At 42.3% G+C, this 17,852-nt stretch overlaps 1 protein-coding gene and 1 long non-coding RNA gene across 2 annotated transcripts; both read left to right on the top strand.

Moving 5' to 3' along the window:
- The first annotated feature begins 844 nt into the window (after positions 1 to 844).
- LOC6740409 lies at positions 845 to 1,593 on the top strand. The gene has a single exon (XM_002077230.3). It carries the CDS (start codon positions 972 to 974, stop codon positions 1,536 to 1,538), a length of 567 nt encoding a protein of 188 aa, XP_002077266.1. The 5' UTR covers positions 845 to 971; the 3' UTR covers positions 1,539 to 1,593.
- A 5,866-nt stretch (positions 1,594 to 7,459) lies between these two features.
- Positions 7,460 to 8,144, top strand: LOC27208452. The gene is made up of 2 exons (XR_001600874.3): positions 7,460 to 7,819; positions 7,882 to 8,144. It is a non-coding gene; the product is annotated as an uncharacterized LOC27208452 (long non-coding RNA).
- The last annotated feature ends 9,708 nt before the right edge of the window (positions 8,145 to 17,852 follow it).

Genomic DNA, 17,852 nt, shown 5'->3' with positions numbered 1-17,852 from the left:
CGTTACTGTCGTTGGCTTGCCAGCAGAACTTTTTGGCAAGAAATATGAAAATTACATTTTCTATATGTTTTTTGGTGGGCCGAAGAAGGGAGTGGGGGAAGGGAGGCCTTATGGTTTGTGGCTGCTTTCGGAGCAAATGAGCCCTGCAAATGGTGCATGCAAAGCGTGTGTGTGTGTGTCCTGATTGCGCCCAATGATTGCATGACGGAGCGTTTTGGCCATGACATTTCCCCGGGAATTGGGTTAGCAGATGCAGCACTATAAGTAACTGCAGGGCCACATTAAGCGTCCCACACCCGTTTATCGCACTCACACACAGTTATACACACGCACACGACACACCCACTCACGAATTTGACCCCACGTAGCGCCTGTGAACCCATGCACGCCGGAAAGTATGCCACAGAAAGTTTAAAGCTCGGCGAAGTTCATAAAAATCACCACAACCGAAAACACAACCAAATGGAATAATCTGGAGTTGGGCACTCTTCATGGGGTATATGAAAATTCCCACCAGTAATTACAAATTTGTACCCCTAATATTTGATTGGGAATATGAGGCAATAGGGCTTAAAATATTCAGTAAATTCATGGATTTATTATTTGCATACACATATGATATTTCGCTTAATCAAATGTTGTCTGGCAATTTCCACTGAATATTTTCGAGTCTAGCTAAAATAATTGTATGCACTCATAACGAGGTGGTTATCACTAGGGTCATATTAGCAAATATATTTGTTACACATTTGGAACTGATATTTTTCTACAAATATACCAAATTGGAAGCATGGAAAAGAAAATAATTGAGATCTTGGAAAATAACAGAGTTGGCCTGGAATCGGTCTTCAGTCATTCCTGAGCCAGAGCATTCCAAGCTAGCAACACTCAAAATTAGTTAGTTCTTGTGTTCGGAACAAATAATTGAAGTCACATATCGAGATACCAAACAGTGATAGAATCGATAGAAAATGAATGTGGTGGGGGCTCTGGTCAATCTGCTGCTGATCTCGGCCTGCGCTTACACGATGTGCTCACTGACCCCGGCGGACCATCCGTATGCCTACCTGGCGGCATCCTTCAGCCTGGTCCACGGGCTGCTGGGCGTGGTGCGCTCCTTTACCGAAGAGCCCGACGAGTGCGGACGCACCTTTGTAATCTCGGCCAGCATACTGGAGGTCATCCTGCTACCACTGGCCAACATCGAGTTCTACCTGGTATCCGATCAGTCGGGAGTGGCGCTGGTGCACTGCATGTCGCTGATCCCACTGTTCTACGACATGATCGGCAAGATGAGCGAGGACTGGGACAGCTCCACGGAAACGCTGAAGGACCTAGCTCTGTTGGGCAACATCGGCTCCACGTTGTATCTGGCCACCAAGGACGGCAACCATCTTTACTACGGTGTGGCTGCCACCGCGTTCATTGCCCGATACGGCGGTGCAATGAGCAACGAGCGTGTTAGCAACGTTGTAGAGACTCTGGCAAACTCCGGCATCCTGGCCCTTATGACGCACTCACTGATGGCAAATTGCTAGGACTTCAATTTGATCTGTTTGCGAAATAAAGCCAAGAAAAATCGACATTTTTAAATTAGTTGAGTTAACTATCATTGAATACAGGACACTAGCCTGCATAGCCATATTTCGTTTAATCAAATGTTGTATGGCAATTTCCACAGAATATTTTGGAATCTAGCTAAAATAATTGTATGCACTCATAGCGAGGTGGTTATCACAAGGGTCATATTAGCAAATGTATTTGTTACACATTTGGAACTGATATTTTTCTACAAATAGAGCAAATTGGGAGCTTGGAAAAGAAAATTATTGAGATCTTGGATTATATTTTCAACGAACCACTGCTGAAAATATTACTTAAAATATAAAACTGTCACATTTTAAATACAAAAACATTAAGACTTTTACTTACTTGATGAAAAACATGTGAAAGTTATGAAATAAGTGGCTTAAAGAGTATTTGCAAGTTAATGTTGTGGCATTACTTTGCTGGTGTTTTTCCGCATTTCGGAGACGATTGTGGGCGGAAGGGTGTTAAGTTGGAAGAGAGGGGTGAGCCCCATAAATTTGCGGCGCTAATGCCATAATGCCGTTTTATGAAGATGAAAGTCGTGCGTTTATTTCATTAAACAAATAATAACAGCCGAAAATAAACCGCAACAGCAGGGCCACCAAAGCGACCGCCCGTCCCACGACTTTTCCACACCGCCCTTTTTCCCACACAACCCAATTCGAGCCAGGACATCCCTTCCTATCCAACGACTTAATGAGTTGCTGCCGGCACATGCCTCATTGAAGGTCGAAAGGCTTACTTAAGATACACTCCCCACAATTGAATTTATGGCATCACATACAGCTGCGGTTAAAATAATAGCACTACTGCAGGTGGAAAGTTTATTTCCTAAAAAAAGGTATTGAATGTTTATTTTTTTTAAAGTCTGATTGCATGAATAATAAGTACCATATGTTGTCTCTCTAAGCAAGAAATTTTGACTCTCTCAATGTAACGGTTCTTTTTGTTTTTGGGCACTTTCTGCAAAAGGGCGCTAAATGAGGCGGTAACAAAAATAGCACTGACCACGTTTTTGCTGAATAAAATTAATAGGAGTGATTGCTTTGGGTTTTTTTTCGACATATTTTGAAAAAAGGAGTTGCATTAAAGGTTTTAATTGAATTTTTTTCAAAAGAAGACCAAAAATTCTCTAGTTATGGGTCGGGGAAAGCATTTTACCGTCGAAATAAGGAATTTGATTAAAAACATGATCTGTGAAGGTAAAACCTACGCTAAAATGAGACGGTTTTTTTTGTTTTTCAAACAATATGATCCGCAACGCACTGCTGTTTGTCGAAAATAACGAAAAACGTGGAAGAAAGCCCTCTATGTCCAATGTGGAGATCAAGCGCTTGGTTCGGCAAAGCAAGAAGGAGCCTTTTAAGCCGGTGACGGAACTGAAGAAGGAGCTTCAGATAGCTGCAAACGTGGAAAAAGTTCGCAAACACTTAAGACAAAACAACCATAATGTGTGCAGTCCCAGAAAAGTCCCGCTTTTGACTGTGAAGCATGTGGCAAAGCGAATCGAATATGCCAAGATACGCAAGGACTGGCCTGTGGAGAAGTGGCGCCACATTTTGTGGTCAGATGAGAGCAAAATTGGGTTTTTTGGTTGGAAAGGCTCTCGGTCTTATGTTCGGCGTCCACCACGAACTGAAAATAATCCTCGCTTCACCTTTAAGACGGTAAAGCAGTGGGGATCAAACATCATGGTATGGGCGTGCTTTTCATACTATGGAGTAGATCCGACTCATATGATTCAAGGCATCATGGATCAGCACATTTACACAGATATCCTGGAAAATGTGATGGCGCTATATGCCGAGGATGAAATGCCGTTTTTTTGGACATTTCAACAGGATAACGACCCAAAACACACGAGGAAGAAGGCTCGAAAGTGGTTTGAGCAGAAATCGATCCGAGTAATGATCAGTCACCCGACTTGAATCCAATCGAAAAACTTTGTGCGGACGTGAAAAAAAGGTTTCTGAAGCCAAGCCCAACCATAACGAGAAACTTTGGATTCATGGGGGATCGAGGATCAAGGATTCATGGAGCAAAATTCCTCAAAAACGGTACCAGGACTTGGTGGACTCCATGCCAAGAGGATGCGCAGCTGTCATTGCCTACAATGGTCACGCAACCAAATATTAAGATTCTTTAAACATAGTTCTTAAGATATAATCCATTTGTTGAACTCTTATTTTATTTTTTTAGTTAGTTTTAGCAAAATACGAGAAACAGTGCTATTTTTGTTACCGCCTAAATTTGGAGGTTTTTCTTTGTTTTACCAATTATTTTTAAAATATCCATTAGATCTGTTACCAATTTTATTATTTCAATTGAAAATCATTGTAGTATTTAAGATTAGTGGAAAAAATTTTGAAAAAATGTCAGAAAATAGAGAAACGATAGGGCAAACACGAAATGTGCTTTTGGTGCTATTATTGTTACCGCAACTGTATATATGCTCGTCGTTTCGACATACGCACATAAATAAGAAGTGGGTAAAACTGTGTAAATATTTCTTATGGCATTAACGCAAATTTGTTAACAAATTTGTTTGTGCCTACAAACGAATTAGCCGACATACCCAATTAAGTCGAGGTTGATTTCCAACTTGCAGTCTCAATTTCGCAATTTCTTCCCCTTTTGTTTATTTGCCCTCCGGTTGGCTAAATAAATAAGCTACCCCACAATAAATATGTGCAAAAATTTAAGTTCGAGCTACGTCGGGGTCTCATATTTCAAGCTGCTTGTTAAGTGCATGTTTTATGATTATTATCGCAATAAAAACTCCCGAGCATCAGCCAACAGGCGCCTAGGAGCCTTTGCCACAAACAAGTAAATGATATGCCCTAGTCGCATGGCTCGGTAACAGAATCCTGGCAGGATGCAGGGCTCACTGGAATCACAGGACTCGCAGGACTCGCTGGAGGGCAGACAGGTGGGCCCAGTGCCTGGTCGGAGCATTATAAAGGCAATAAGATTTTCAAAATACGACAATTTATGCAATAAACTTTGAAATTTATGCCATTTCGTCGGCACAGACGTAGCAGACATTCAGCTTGCTGCTTCCGCCACCCTCACCAATTTTTCCAGGACTATGCCAGGACTCTTTTGCTGGGTCGCCTTTTTTCTTTATTGCCGCATCAGAGTGCTTATGTACCCGGTGGCTGACGTCTTAAAGTCAATCCTTGCGCTAATCCCCGGCAAGTGCGTTCCCGTTGACGTTCACTTTTGACTCTGCCCTTCCCCAGTTTCTCCATTTTCCCCACCGAACTGCAACCCTATTTGGCGAAAAACGCTCCTCGGTCCTTCAGTTCATGTGAAAGTCGATTGTCGCTAATGTAAATTTATTTGCACTGAAAGTTCTGTGCTTTTTGGGGCTCGGGATTTGCATGAAATGAGATAAACAAGTGGCTTTTTGCCTGGCAGGCATGAACTGGGCTCAGACTTGGTTGTAGCTTTGTTGGCTTAATAAGTGGAAATTCTGGAAGCTGGTGCACTTTGATATTTAGTCTTTACACTAAAAATCATATCCTAAGTGAAGAGGAAGATTTTATTTTCTTAGTAGTCAAAAGCGCACATAGTGCTAAGATCTATCCAATTGTTTTGCTTGTTAATTTTGAATAAATACTCATCTTAAACATCTTTTAAAAGTTTTTTTTTACTGTTTTCTGTTTACGATGCTTCCCATTTGATAATTAGAATTTTGTTGCCTATTCCTGGCCGGACCATTCCATTCCCCTTTCCCTGGCTTTATGAACTCGCAAAAGGCGGTAAATTATATGACTGCTGTAGGTGTTTATATAGCCATAGAGCTATAAAAATTGTTCCGCGCTGGCTATTGGAGCTTTTGTTCAAAAATATAAAAAAAAATATTGCCTACTTTCCGGCTGAACTTTTAAGCACCACGCGCATTCGTCATTTGAGTGTGTTTTTTTTTTGTTTGTGTCTCGGAAAGTCGTCTCCTTTTTTGGGATTAGGCCAGCGACCGACCGCCCCTAATCTTTGGCAAATCAACACCGCAAAGAGGAAGAAAAACATTTCAGTGAAAATCTTTTTTCGCCAGCACACCTGCACCTTTCATTTCGGGCCATTCGACTGGCCATTTTAGCTAAGCTACCGCTTTTTTTTCCTTGACAATATATTCGCACCTTTTTGCTGATTTTTATTTCGATTTTATTTCGGCATTCGGCATTTTATTGGGGCCCTTTGCCACGCCCTTTTGCCGCCCCTGGCTGGGGCAACCTTTCCCTGTGATTATTACTATGACTTTGATGCCCAAGGATATTTCTCAGCTTCTGGTCCCAGATCATAAACGGGCAAACGAGCTTGTGAGCGTGGCTATATACTTTTTCTTTCTTTTTCCAGTGGCCTATTTTGCCACGCCCACACTAAATAGACATATAGATATATGTATATGTCTGCTGGTGGGCGGTTGTGTAATTTTCTAGTATGACCATAAAATATGGTAACAAATTTTATGCGCAAGAAAAAATCTCAATTATTTGGCAATCAATATTATAGAGTCGCCCAATGGCATTTTGGCGCCAATAAAGGGGCTATAAATTATATAATAAATGTCATTGCCAATGTCCTTGAATTGGTGTATTGTTTAACATAATTTAAATTTATGTTTGTAATCTACGCCCGAGGAGCAAGGACACCGACGGTTTGACCGGAAGCCGGTTTAGTTCGTTTCGCTCGGGAGTCCGTTTTCTCCCCAAGGACTCGTTAATCAGCGTTTTTTACGCTTGCCTGCTAATGATCTGTCTGTCAGTGTCTGTGTGGACTATGAGGGTATAATCTATACGTTTATATCTATGTAGATACATATGGATGTGTGTGTGTGTAGCTGTGTTGGCCAGGTGTTTTTACGTCTGTCGCTATTTCTAGGGATATGCGGTTTATGCTGAAATGAAATTATGCTATCCATAAAGCACTTCAATAAAAATTAAGCAATTTAAATCGGTATGGTTTTCAATATTAAATCACACATTTTTTCTTACTCGTTTATGGCTTGATTTATATTCCAGAGAACTTGAAGAACAGACTAACGTGGGATTCATGACTCAATTTCAGGTGTGTTTAGTGAAGTAATAAGATTTAAATTCGGCAAACTATTTGGGCTTCGTTTCCAAGGAAGTTTCGGGTTCCTTCTCTCAATGTTTCCAAACACTCGGATTCCCTGTCATTTTGACACACTTTCAGCAATTACAACAATGTTTGTTTGCACACAGCAGTGGCCAATCCCCCCGCCCCTCTTTCCATGAAAACAGGGTGATGATGGTGACATACTTGCAAACACCTACATAACACGCCAAGCAACATTTATAGCAGTTCCCCGGAGGAGCAGGGGCGTTAAGGAGGCGGGGAGGCGTGGCAACCGTCTCGTTGGGTAACTCGATTGCTGTTGCATATTTGATTTCAATTGAATTGCCGTTGAGTGCTGCGCACACACCACACACACCGCACACACACTCGCATTCGCACACGCACACACACACGCATGTGGGGCAATGCAACGCTTATTTGACAGTTGATTTGACTACATTTTCAAAGTGATTGACATTTGGCACACAGCATAGGCCAGGGAATGGCTATGGTCTATGGCTATGGAATTGGCAATGAACGAGGCCCATCGATAGCCTCAACCCCATTTGACCAGTTTCGATCGGGGTCGGGGCATGAATAGTACAGATGTGGTCAAAACAATAGGGCTCATATACATACCCATATAAAAATCTAATAATATATTTAGTATTTGTCATTGCAAAAAATATTAGTTGTTTTAAGCGTCAGGTCAAATAATAATTCTGTCATATTTTTGCCTCAGTTTTGAATAATATGTATGCTTAGACATTCATATTTTAGCCAAAAGGTATAGTTACATTTCCATAGCCCGCACTATACGTTCATCCGCCGTTTCAGGACTAGCTTTAATGCAAAACTTATGGCAAATCATTGGAAATTGCTGCTGGCCGAGTTGAAATTGTTTTGCGTGCTGCTGCATAGTTTGAAGCGCATTAGGCCAAAAGGCTTTTGGCTTCCAACGGGCCACAAAACTCGTCAACGCTAAAAGAGGGGCATGGGCGGCAGGGGATTGAACAAATTAGACGCCATCACTGTTCCTTCGAACCAAAGTGGAGGTCAGGACAATGGGACAGGCTACATGCAATGGCTGTAACTCATAGCACTTAAGGGTTCAGTGGGGTCGGGTTGCTTATAAATGGGTTTGTATGTACGTATGTATGTAGGAGCACAATCCCCTGGATGTCCATAAACTCATTTGCTTATCAGCAGCAAGAAGCGATGTGCGAAAGCGCGGCAAATTGTTACGCCAGCCAAAAGAAGAAAACTTGTTTTGAAATACTTCTGCGTTAACCGAAAAACCAGAACAGAAAGGGATCCTTGAGCAAGTGGCTAAAAGGAGTAGCACGAGCAGGAGCAGGACCGGAACCCGACCAGTTACCAGAAACAAATGATGCAATAGAATTTTATGAGCCACACTAAATGTGGCTAATAGATTTCAACAACGTGGCAATAGAAAAGATACAGCCAAAGTCTAAGCCAAGCAGATTCAGATACTGTGGGTGTGTGTGTGTGTGTGTGGGCTTGGCGCTTTATTACAACAATTTATTTTTATATTTGTTTGGCAAGTTGCGTAGAAATGGGCCAATGTGAGCGCATTGAGCCACTGAAAATCGCTCAAAAACTTCCAAAGGGCGTAGACCGACACATTTACGCACACACACACACACACACTCAGGCATAAGGATATTCGCCCAGGACTCACACTAATGTGCATACTTGTGGGTTAGTTGTTCTGCCAAGTATTTAGCCGGAAGTATTTTAATTTGTCGGGGGTAACTTTTTTATGTCCTTCATAAGTTTTTGCGGCTTGGCTCGCATTTGAATTTATGCGTCTTAATATTTTGCCAAATTCCTCAAGCTTTTCGGGGCCAAATGATTATCAATTTGACACTGCCTTCCGGGAGAAAGTTGTATTTTCGACACGCATACAAACTCGCATTTCAACAGGAAGGCACATAAATGCGACACTCATTTCGCTTGATGCCACCTTGGGGCGTGATTATGAATTGTGAGCGGAGATTTGATGTTCTGACTTTTTCCCATGCAAATTTTGTGCCATCAAAAATTCTGGCAAAAAATTCCAAGAAAATAAGAGAGAAAAATAAAGACTAAAAATGAAGCCATTACAAAGTTAGGCCAAGAAATTTAATAAGCTTCCAGAAACTGCCAATGAACTGGCAGCTGAACAAACAGCGACTACAGCTCTTTCCCAAAAGCCGAGTGGCCAAGTCAACCTTTTGAGGTAACCGGAGCGCGGCCAATTTGGTACGCACAAAAAAAAAAAAAAAAAAAAAAATGATAATATAGAAATATAGAAAAAATGTATAAAATGCCCTGCGCCAAAATCAATTTTCAGGCACTGAAAAATGCGAAAGAATTCATTGCAAGCTGCTGGCCAAACAAACGACCCATGTCAATTACGAGCTGAAAGCAAATATATTACAATATCATAAAAATGAAAACTCAAACAGCCAAAAGTCGACTCGGAATAAGAAGGAACTTTGGACCCTGTCCCGCCTTCGATTCCCGATTCCGGGGATTCCTTTCCGTATTGCCGCCAAAAGCGCAGTACAAACAGAAATGAAGAGGGGACAAAATAAAAAAAAGGGGAGAAATGGCAAGGAGAACACTTTGTAGCAAAGACTCAAGTTACCAATGGCCCTCATTATACCCTGAAATCGAAGGGTACGTTTTCATGTACAAAATGCCCCAAGAAGATATGCGAACTTTTTAGAGGACTTTTTTTAGATCGTAAAAGGTTAATTATAAATTCATAATGGCATACTATTTTTCCAAATCATCAAACAATATATTGAGCGATTAAATTCAGATGCGCATATGATATGCAAATTTACATTTCATATGAGTTTTATATTCATATGAAATTAATATATACTTTGTATTTTAGTAAAAGCAATTTGTTGTGCAAATTTATCATTCATTCATTTTACTACTTTACTCACATTTTCATGGTTTTGCAGTGCCTTAAAAACATTTATGCAGAAGTGAAATACCATCGATTTGAAGGTGATTTTTAGCCGCTTGATTGCGATACCTCAGGGCATTTGGCATTCCCCATTCCTTTCAATATCGCACCCATCCTGACTTTTTTTCCAGTCTGTTTATTTTTAGCAAATTGCGCGCATTGACTAACTTTCGCTGAGCACGAAACGAAACGAAACGAAAGTTGCGAGGGGCCAATGGCCAAAAGGCTACTAAAGTAAAGCCAGAACGGGCAATCAAATGTAGCCGATTTTACTTTGTGTTGAGTGCAACTTAAATAAATGGTCGAAAAGCGGAAGCAGCCCAGTTTCTCAACCAGAATCGCAGTGATTTAAGGAGCCAGTGAGCCGTTTTCCGTGCTAGAAACCTTTAAGGCTTCCCCATTTTCCAGCTGAGCCATAACTTCCCATTGTCACACGACCAGACACACAAGGCTGAGTTGGGTGTAACGCCGCCAACTGGCTTCCCGCCATAATGAGCAAAACCCAGGAGGACGTCCAGAACTATGGCCAAATGATAAGCAAGCATCGAGGGCCCCGAACGCATTGCTCCTGTTTGCCATGAGGTCTGAAATCTGAAATCTGAGGTCTGTACCATGTGCAATGGTGCACAAAGCTGGGACATGGGCGATAATTGAAACTATCATTAAGCCAGGCCAAATCCTTTGCCAAATAAGTTGCCTCCGCCTGTCGCATCTCCTCCTCCAGTCCACCCCCTACTTTTTTTCTGCCACACTTCCAAAGCGCTTTTGTTGGGTAGTCAGGTAAGCTGGCGATGCCCATCAATGGTGTCCAGGCAAAATGATGGCCCAGGGAACTTAAAAACTTTAAATCTGCAGCACGACTGCAGCTCCAGATATGTTATCTCTTTTGGTGCACTGAAAGATCTGGTATAGCTTAAATATTAGGAAACTTGTTTATTTGAAAACTATTTATATGTTGAGTTTTATCTGCACTTAAAGAAGTGTATGTCGATTATCATTTAACGCTTTTCAAAAACATGACTAATTCTTAAATGTCCTTCGCTTAAAGCTGTATTTTTTTGCTCTGTGCCCAGTCAGATGATCCTGTTAGCTTTTGCTTTGACATGCCTTCCCAGGTGGGTGGAAACATCAGGCCCGTTTGGCTTATGAAATATGCAGCAGGTCCACTCATTGGCAGCACATTTATGCGATTAGGTGCAACAGGAAGAGGAACAGAAACAGGAACAGGAACTGCCAACTACGAACTGGCAACTGGCAACTGCCAACAGCCGGCTGTCAGCCGACACTGGGATTTCGAGGACCCGAGCTCAAGCCCAAGAAACTGCTGCGTTGACAGGACGCATAAAAAGCTACCCTCTTCACACACACGCTGAGAAATCAAAAAACACAAAAATACAAAAAAAAAAAAGGGAACGCAATAAAAAGGCAACAAGCCACTGACAGTTGTTTTTGCTCCGCTTTTTCTTCGCAGCTCCTTGGGCGACCAGCAACAAAAAAAAAAAGGTGACAATGGTCCTGGGAAAAGCGAAAAAACGGCCAGAAAATGGGCATTTCCGGTGGCTCAACTCGTTTTCACCGGATCCGCAGCATATGCGATATTACAGAGTGCTTTGTGACCAGCTTGTAAGAATCGGAATCGAAAACGAAATCAAAACTAAACAACTGCTGTCGTCGGCCAAAAAGCAGGGCCCATTAAATTATTAATGCCAAACCAATAAGCTGGAAATCGCATTTTGTGTCCATTTGCGAACTTAAAATCCTTTACTTCTGCACACACACGCGCAGGACACTCGCAAAATATGACGCGCAGAACGCATTTGAATTTTTAAACCGGTTTTTGTGCTTAAGTAAAAAAGCCTATTATTTGAAGATAAACAATGCAAAATGTAAATTCATATTGAATTTAAATAAAAGAGTAGAAAAATAATTTTATTTGCATATAAAAATATTTGTATACAGATTAACATTATTATTATTATTATTATTAATTATGTGACAACTTTGTGTTACAAAAATAAGTTTTCTTGTATAAATCAACTTACGTTAGGGAATATAAACATTTTTTTCGAGTGCCTGTTTTACAATAACTACAGGCAATCTGACTGGCAATCGTTTGCTGGCCGTGTAAGTGGCGAGATTTCTGATTCATTCAGTAATTTTGCAATACCTCTTGAAATCAACTCGACCGGCATTCTCGCCGCCGGTAAATGAAGCATTTATTCGGGTATTATCGACATTAAAATAATACGCAAATTCCGTGCAGTCAGTGCAAACGAAAATCTGGCATAATCATTAACTACCGAGCGGATAGCCGTGTGTTTATCTAGACGAGTGGGCATTGGGCATTGGACTCTGGACTCTGGACTTTTGGACTCACACAAGCTCAGCGTGTCTGCGGTGGCCATCAAACTCTGGCCGACCAAAGATGATGACCACTGGGCTGTTGGGGCTGCCCGATTGCCTGGCATTATGTTGTTCTCCGGCCCGTTCCTGGTTTTTCGATTCCTGGTTAATGCACTCCGGATCGTTTCGATGGCAGTAAGCCCCTTTTGCTGTGTGCCGCATTGTGCAAATTACAGCTGATTGAGTTTAAGCTGCAAATGCACTCGTCCTGCAGCAGGACACAAACAGGAGCTAAAGCTGAAGCTGGAGCAGGAACAGCAACAGAAGCATTGGCAGGATCAGGAGCGAGGGCTATAAACCGAAATTGCAGCAGTTGTTGAGCATCAGTCGAGTGGCTTGTTTGCAAATGGGGCTAGCATAATTTTTTGGAAGCGCTTTTGTTTGCCCCTTTCCCTGTTTCCCCCGTCCGATGACGTTCTTTTCGCTTTGCGCTTCTTGTTTCCCGTTTCCCATTTCCTTTTTGGCCATTTTGGCGCGCGAATTGCAGTGGGTGGTGGTCGGGCGGCAAATTGATGAGTGGCGAGCGTGGAAGAGACACGTACTTCTTCGCCGCTTCTTCTGCCAGTGACAGCAACAATAAAAGTTAAAAAATGTTGCCAACAATTTGGTCCGAAATGAAATGGGCTCGGGCAACGAGTCAATCGATCAACGTACGATGGCCGGAAAAGTCGCCTTGATTTTGACATATTTTCGTCACAGTCTTTATTTGCGTCTGCCCTTTTCGTTACCGCTCCCATCGTGGCTGCCATCCTCCTGGATGCCTTTATTCGAGTTTCCGGCTCCGCCAAGTGTCCTTTAAAGTGGCAGCACTCGGCGAAAGTTTAATTAAATTTTCACAAAATTGTTTGCCCTGCAATAACAAAGTAGCAAAGTTGCAAAACTACTGCAAGTTCTTAGGCAGCTTGCTAATTTGTTTGACAAACAGCGCGGTTACCGTTCGGAGTTTCCCTGCACCCCCTGGCTAAAAGCCGAGGGGGTTTTCCGAAAAAGGGGATTTGGCTTGGGCTTAAGCCGGCAAACCGCATTACCACAATTAAAATTAGAAAGCAACGTGCTGGCACTTTTTGTGCAATTTAAATTGTTCAGCTTTGTGTTGCGCATACGCCACGTAAGCCGCTCAGGAAACTTTGTGTGCTTTGCCACATGGATTGCCATTAGCCATTTGCCATTTGCCGTCGTGTGAGATGACGGCGAGTGTCACACCGGAAGTACTGGAAAATTGCATCGAACATGATAGCTGGTCTTGCCCTCGCTGCCCTTTGATTTTTCAGAATTTAATTAAAATATGCTATCTGCGCTGTAATTACATTTCGATGGCTGTCCACTCAAGTGACGCCTTGAAAAAATGATGCCAAATTCAACACAACAATTGCCCTTTCCCTTTCCGTTGCCATTTGGCACATAATGAAAAATGCTGACATAGTTCTGTTTGCCAGCAAACGGCAAACAGTAAAAACCAAACAACAAACAGCGAACAAATTCGTTTTGCTTTTTTTTTTTTTTCGCCCGCTGCCCAAATCGCATTTTGTTTGTTCATTTCTGTTGTTTGTGCCGTGCATGTTATTACTGTCGGTTGGCAAAAGACCAACGATTTTATTTATTAATGTCGCTGATTGCCATTTGTGCCACATGCATTTTTCACTCCCGATTCGCGATTCGCGGACCAATGCGGAAAAAATCAAAAGCAAGCGTTTCGCAAGGTGCAGGCCAAAAAAGTGCACGGGCGTCAGACAAATTGTTAAAGTGGTAAACTGCATTTATTATATTTATTCATGTCAACGTTTTAAAAAATCCTGCACCTGGCAGAAGTAACGCAGTCCCTGTGGAATTGTCACATACCCAATGGATTCTCAATGGGACTTATTGCTCAAATATGGAGAAAACTCACTTATAAAGTTGTCGGTTTGAATTTACCGGAAGTGCACTTTTTAAACAACTTCTTTAGTGATTTAAACACTTTTGTCATTTTGCGATTGTGTGTAGTTTTAGTAGCTCCGATTTATTCTTGACTTTGTTTATGTTACCAAGTCTGCAACTTCCTTTAGCTACCCTGTACACTGGCTTTACATAAACTGCAAAAAGTTTGTATTGGCTCGGTTTGCAAGTCATAAAAAAGGGATGGCAGAGCGAGCAAAGTAAATGGGTAAAAACCATTGCCAGCTTGATTATGCTGCTTAACGGCGCGTTCTGATTGACATATCCATTCTTGAATTTTTGCCAGCAATTGCAGTGTCCCCGGGCCAGTGAGTCGAACATAAAGCTGTCCTATTTTATTTACTTCGTTCGCGACTTTATTGATTTTAAAGCACCCAGCACTCGCATTGATTTCAGCTACTGGCTCTTCTAGCAAAAGTTCATCGAAAATTTCTCCTCGCCACGAGGAGAAACTCGCGAAACTTTCATTTATCATGAATAATTTATTAATTTCAAAGTTGCCACTGTGGCAAAGGAAGCGGCGGCAACGGCAGTGGCAGTGGCAGCACTTGTTGCAGTTGTTGTTGCTGCCGCTGGCTGCCTCAGCTTTTTGTTTAAATTTTCAAATGACAAAACTTTGCACATGGCAAGCGTTTTTCTATTTTTTTTTTTCTGCGCTTTTGGCATTGGCCAAAGTTTTTAATTAGTCTTTGATAGGAAAGCCACCAAATGCGCGATCCCGATCCTCTGGTCACAGAATGTCCCAGTTTAGTGCACTTTTCTGGTGTTTCTGTATGTGTTTCAGTCGCACACCAACAGCAAATGGGTTAATCAAAGTTCGTTGCACCTGGGGCCGCTTAGCTTTTAGACTTTAGCTTTGAAGTTACTGTAACTGGTGCTTTTTGTGATGTGGCCGTTGGCAGAACCATAATTACGAATACGCCACGTTGCACGCAAAAGGCAACTGCCTCGTGGCGGGTTAGAAAATTGTCAGTGTAAATTGAAAATTCATATCAAATTACGAGCCTGGATCGGCTGTAAAGCAACTCGGAGAGGCATGTCAGTTTGTCACACTTATCGCAGCGGCAAACGGGACGTATACGTTATGCAAGTCGTTGTAGGGACACATGAAGTATACGTACCGTTGCATCGCCCTCCAACTGCATCTGTGTTTGGTTCTTCTTCTTCTTTGGCGTCATCGTCTGGCATTTGTTTAATGTTTTTATGTTGCATTTTTGCCTGAAATATGCACACGCTACTTTTATTGCCAACTCCCCTCTGGGATTTTCGTGCTCGCCTGCATTTTACACATGGCAGCCCCATAATATCAAGTTTGCAGAGACAGCATCGTTCTGCCCAGCCCTTCGTCCTTCGTACGTTCCATCGTCCCCTTGGCTCCCATTGTTTAGCTCTAATTGCTTTTTCGCTTAGTTTTCATGTCGGTGCTCGGATGGCTTGTGCTTCTTGATTTCCCTGCCGCATCGCATCGCATTTCCGCTTCCTGTCTCAGCTACATCTATAGCTATGGCGCTCACCCTTCGGACGGCAAAGTGAAAGTAAATACTTAATTATACCGAAAAAGGATGGCACATTTCTTGCTCGGCTTACAAGCGGCTTACACTCACTGCATCCTGTGAATGGTTGGTAAGTGGGAAATGTCGGTGAGGACAATTTAAAATCCAGTTAAAGCTGCAGTTGGCCATTTGCGGTAATCAATTTGGCTGGTGGAAAATGTGTGCGCAAAGTATCTCATAAATACAATGAAGCCGTACATCAATTTTCCACTCACTTCGCCACTCAATTATCTATCTCTGTCGTCTCGGGTCGAATAAAATCAAGTATATGCCGGGGCCAGCTTCGATTGCAATTTATTTCCGACAACTACTACTGCACTTGCAGAACTCTTATTACCTTTCATTGGCTTCACTTCGATTAGCTGCAGCCAAAGCCATAAAACTAAGCAATTTGCATCGAGCCCTCTTCACACCCACATCCACCCATTCCACACAGCCACCTGCGCTTTTCCGGGCTCTTTAAGTTCGAGCTTGATCCCCAGCCAATTTATTTTTATGCTGCAAATTGCAGTGCGCTTCCCTTCGTCCTCGTCCTCGTCGTCTTCGGTGTCCTGAGGATTTGCTGTCATTTGCGTACTTTATTCCTGCCGCTGGTCAAAGGCAAAAGTTTCCTCTGAGGCAGTGAAACTTTCTAATATTTTTCAGCACCTAAGCACAAACGATAAGATCTCTCGCACGCTTTCCTCACTTTCTCCTCACCGTTCCTTCCCCAGCGTCTTAATTAGTTGAATTCTATGCATTTTCCACCACTACCAGCAAGTAGCGGAGAATTGGCCAGGGAAAAACTGTAACCGGCCAAGGTAATGCCAGGGAAAAAAAAGAACTGAAAATATCGCCAGGAAGAACAAGTTTCGCTCTTTTGGCATAACTTTGCTAATCTTTTGTTACGCCAAAGTTTCGATGTAGATAAAATGTGGCAAATAAAAATTGTTCAGGCGTGTGCTGAAATTCCCTTGGGTCCTTTGCCTTTGGACAGCGAAGTGATGACAATTCAGGTAGTAAGTAGAGTCAGAAAGTTAAACAACTGAAGTATTAGAAAAAAAAGTTTAATTCCTTCCCCGCTTTTGAGCTGATAAATCTTGTTAACAAACCTATATCGTTGTCGCATCGTTTATGTGATTTTTCGGCATTTTCCGCACTTTCCGTCAATGCAACTGACAAGTTTTCAATCTCAGCTCGCTGGCAGCGTCAAAAATAATTGCAAAATGCATCAATCAGCTGTCAGAACGCCGACTCGTCTATCCTTTAGTTTGGTGGTAAAAAAAAATAAAATAGTAGTGGATTTTACCAGAAGTTGCCGTCGTCGGTCTGTCAGATGCAGTCGCTGTATTAATGCCACGACAGTTCATATTTTGACATATCCACAGCCACGAACACAGCCACTAACTCAACGTTGTATTTCAATTTGTCCATGGCGACACTTGAAGTAGTCGTAACTGCTCATTAGCCGGGATTACGTCTAGACCGCATTTCCGATAATTACTCTTGTATTGGCAGACGGCAAAAGTTTTTCGGCCCGAAACTAAATCGAGCACAAAGGCCACCACAGCAGCCACAGCAAAATCAGAGGGAAGATGCCGTGGAGCCGCAGGATCTGCAGAGGCGAGGAGCAGTAATGCAAGGATGAGGACTTGGGCATGGTCTTGGTCTTGGTCCTCGAGGTTCTGGTTCTGGGATTATGGCCAGAGGACAAAGCGCAATCAGCAAGTTGACTGCGGTTTCTCGGCTCCCAACTCGTCCTTCCGCCTTCGTCCTTGCTCGTCTAGTTGGCCAGCTAATGCGGTCGATGTCGTCGTCCTCTGATTGATTTTTACATGCCTCTTTGTGGGCGATACTCGTCGTCCATTCCATCGCCCTGTCCCCTGGGATCGGTCGTAATACTTTTAATTGACAATTGCGGAAATGCAAGGATACAAGGATAAAAATCCAGCAGCCGACCGCACAAAAGTTTTCAATATTTCAGCAGCAGCCGCCGACGGAATGAGACGGCAGTTCAATATCCAAAATGGCATCCACATGTAAACGGGAAACAAGCAAATTGGTTAACAGAAAAACCGCAAACCTTTTAATATGGAAGGGCCAAATGGGCGAATGGGCGGGCTAAGGGAAAATGGAATTTCCTATAAAATGTGTGTAATGACCTATTGGAACTATTGGGCGAAATTGAGACAATACTGTGATTTTTTATATTCGCTATAAAAAGGGTTTCTATATATGAAGTATATTGATTTCTGTTTAATTGTATCTGTTTGGAAAATGCAAATTTTTTATAGTAATCAAAAACTGAAATTCGAAGATTACAT

This window comes from Drosophila simulans, chromosome 3L, assembly GCF_016746395.2.
Source record: "Drosophila simulans strain w501 chromosome 3L, Prin_Dsim_3.1, whole genome shotgun sequence".
NCBI lineage: Eukaryota > Metazoa > Arthropoda > Insecta > Diptera > Drosophilidae > Drosophila > Drosophila simulans.
Note: the sequence above shows the minus strand (reverse complement) of the source record. Positions and strands in the feature narration are given on the sequence as shown.

Coding starts and splice junctions, on each gene's coding strand:
- LOC6740409 (XM_002077230.3), top strand. CDS start 972: ATGAATGTGGTGGGGGCTCTGGTCAATCTGCTGCTGATCTCGGCCTGC.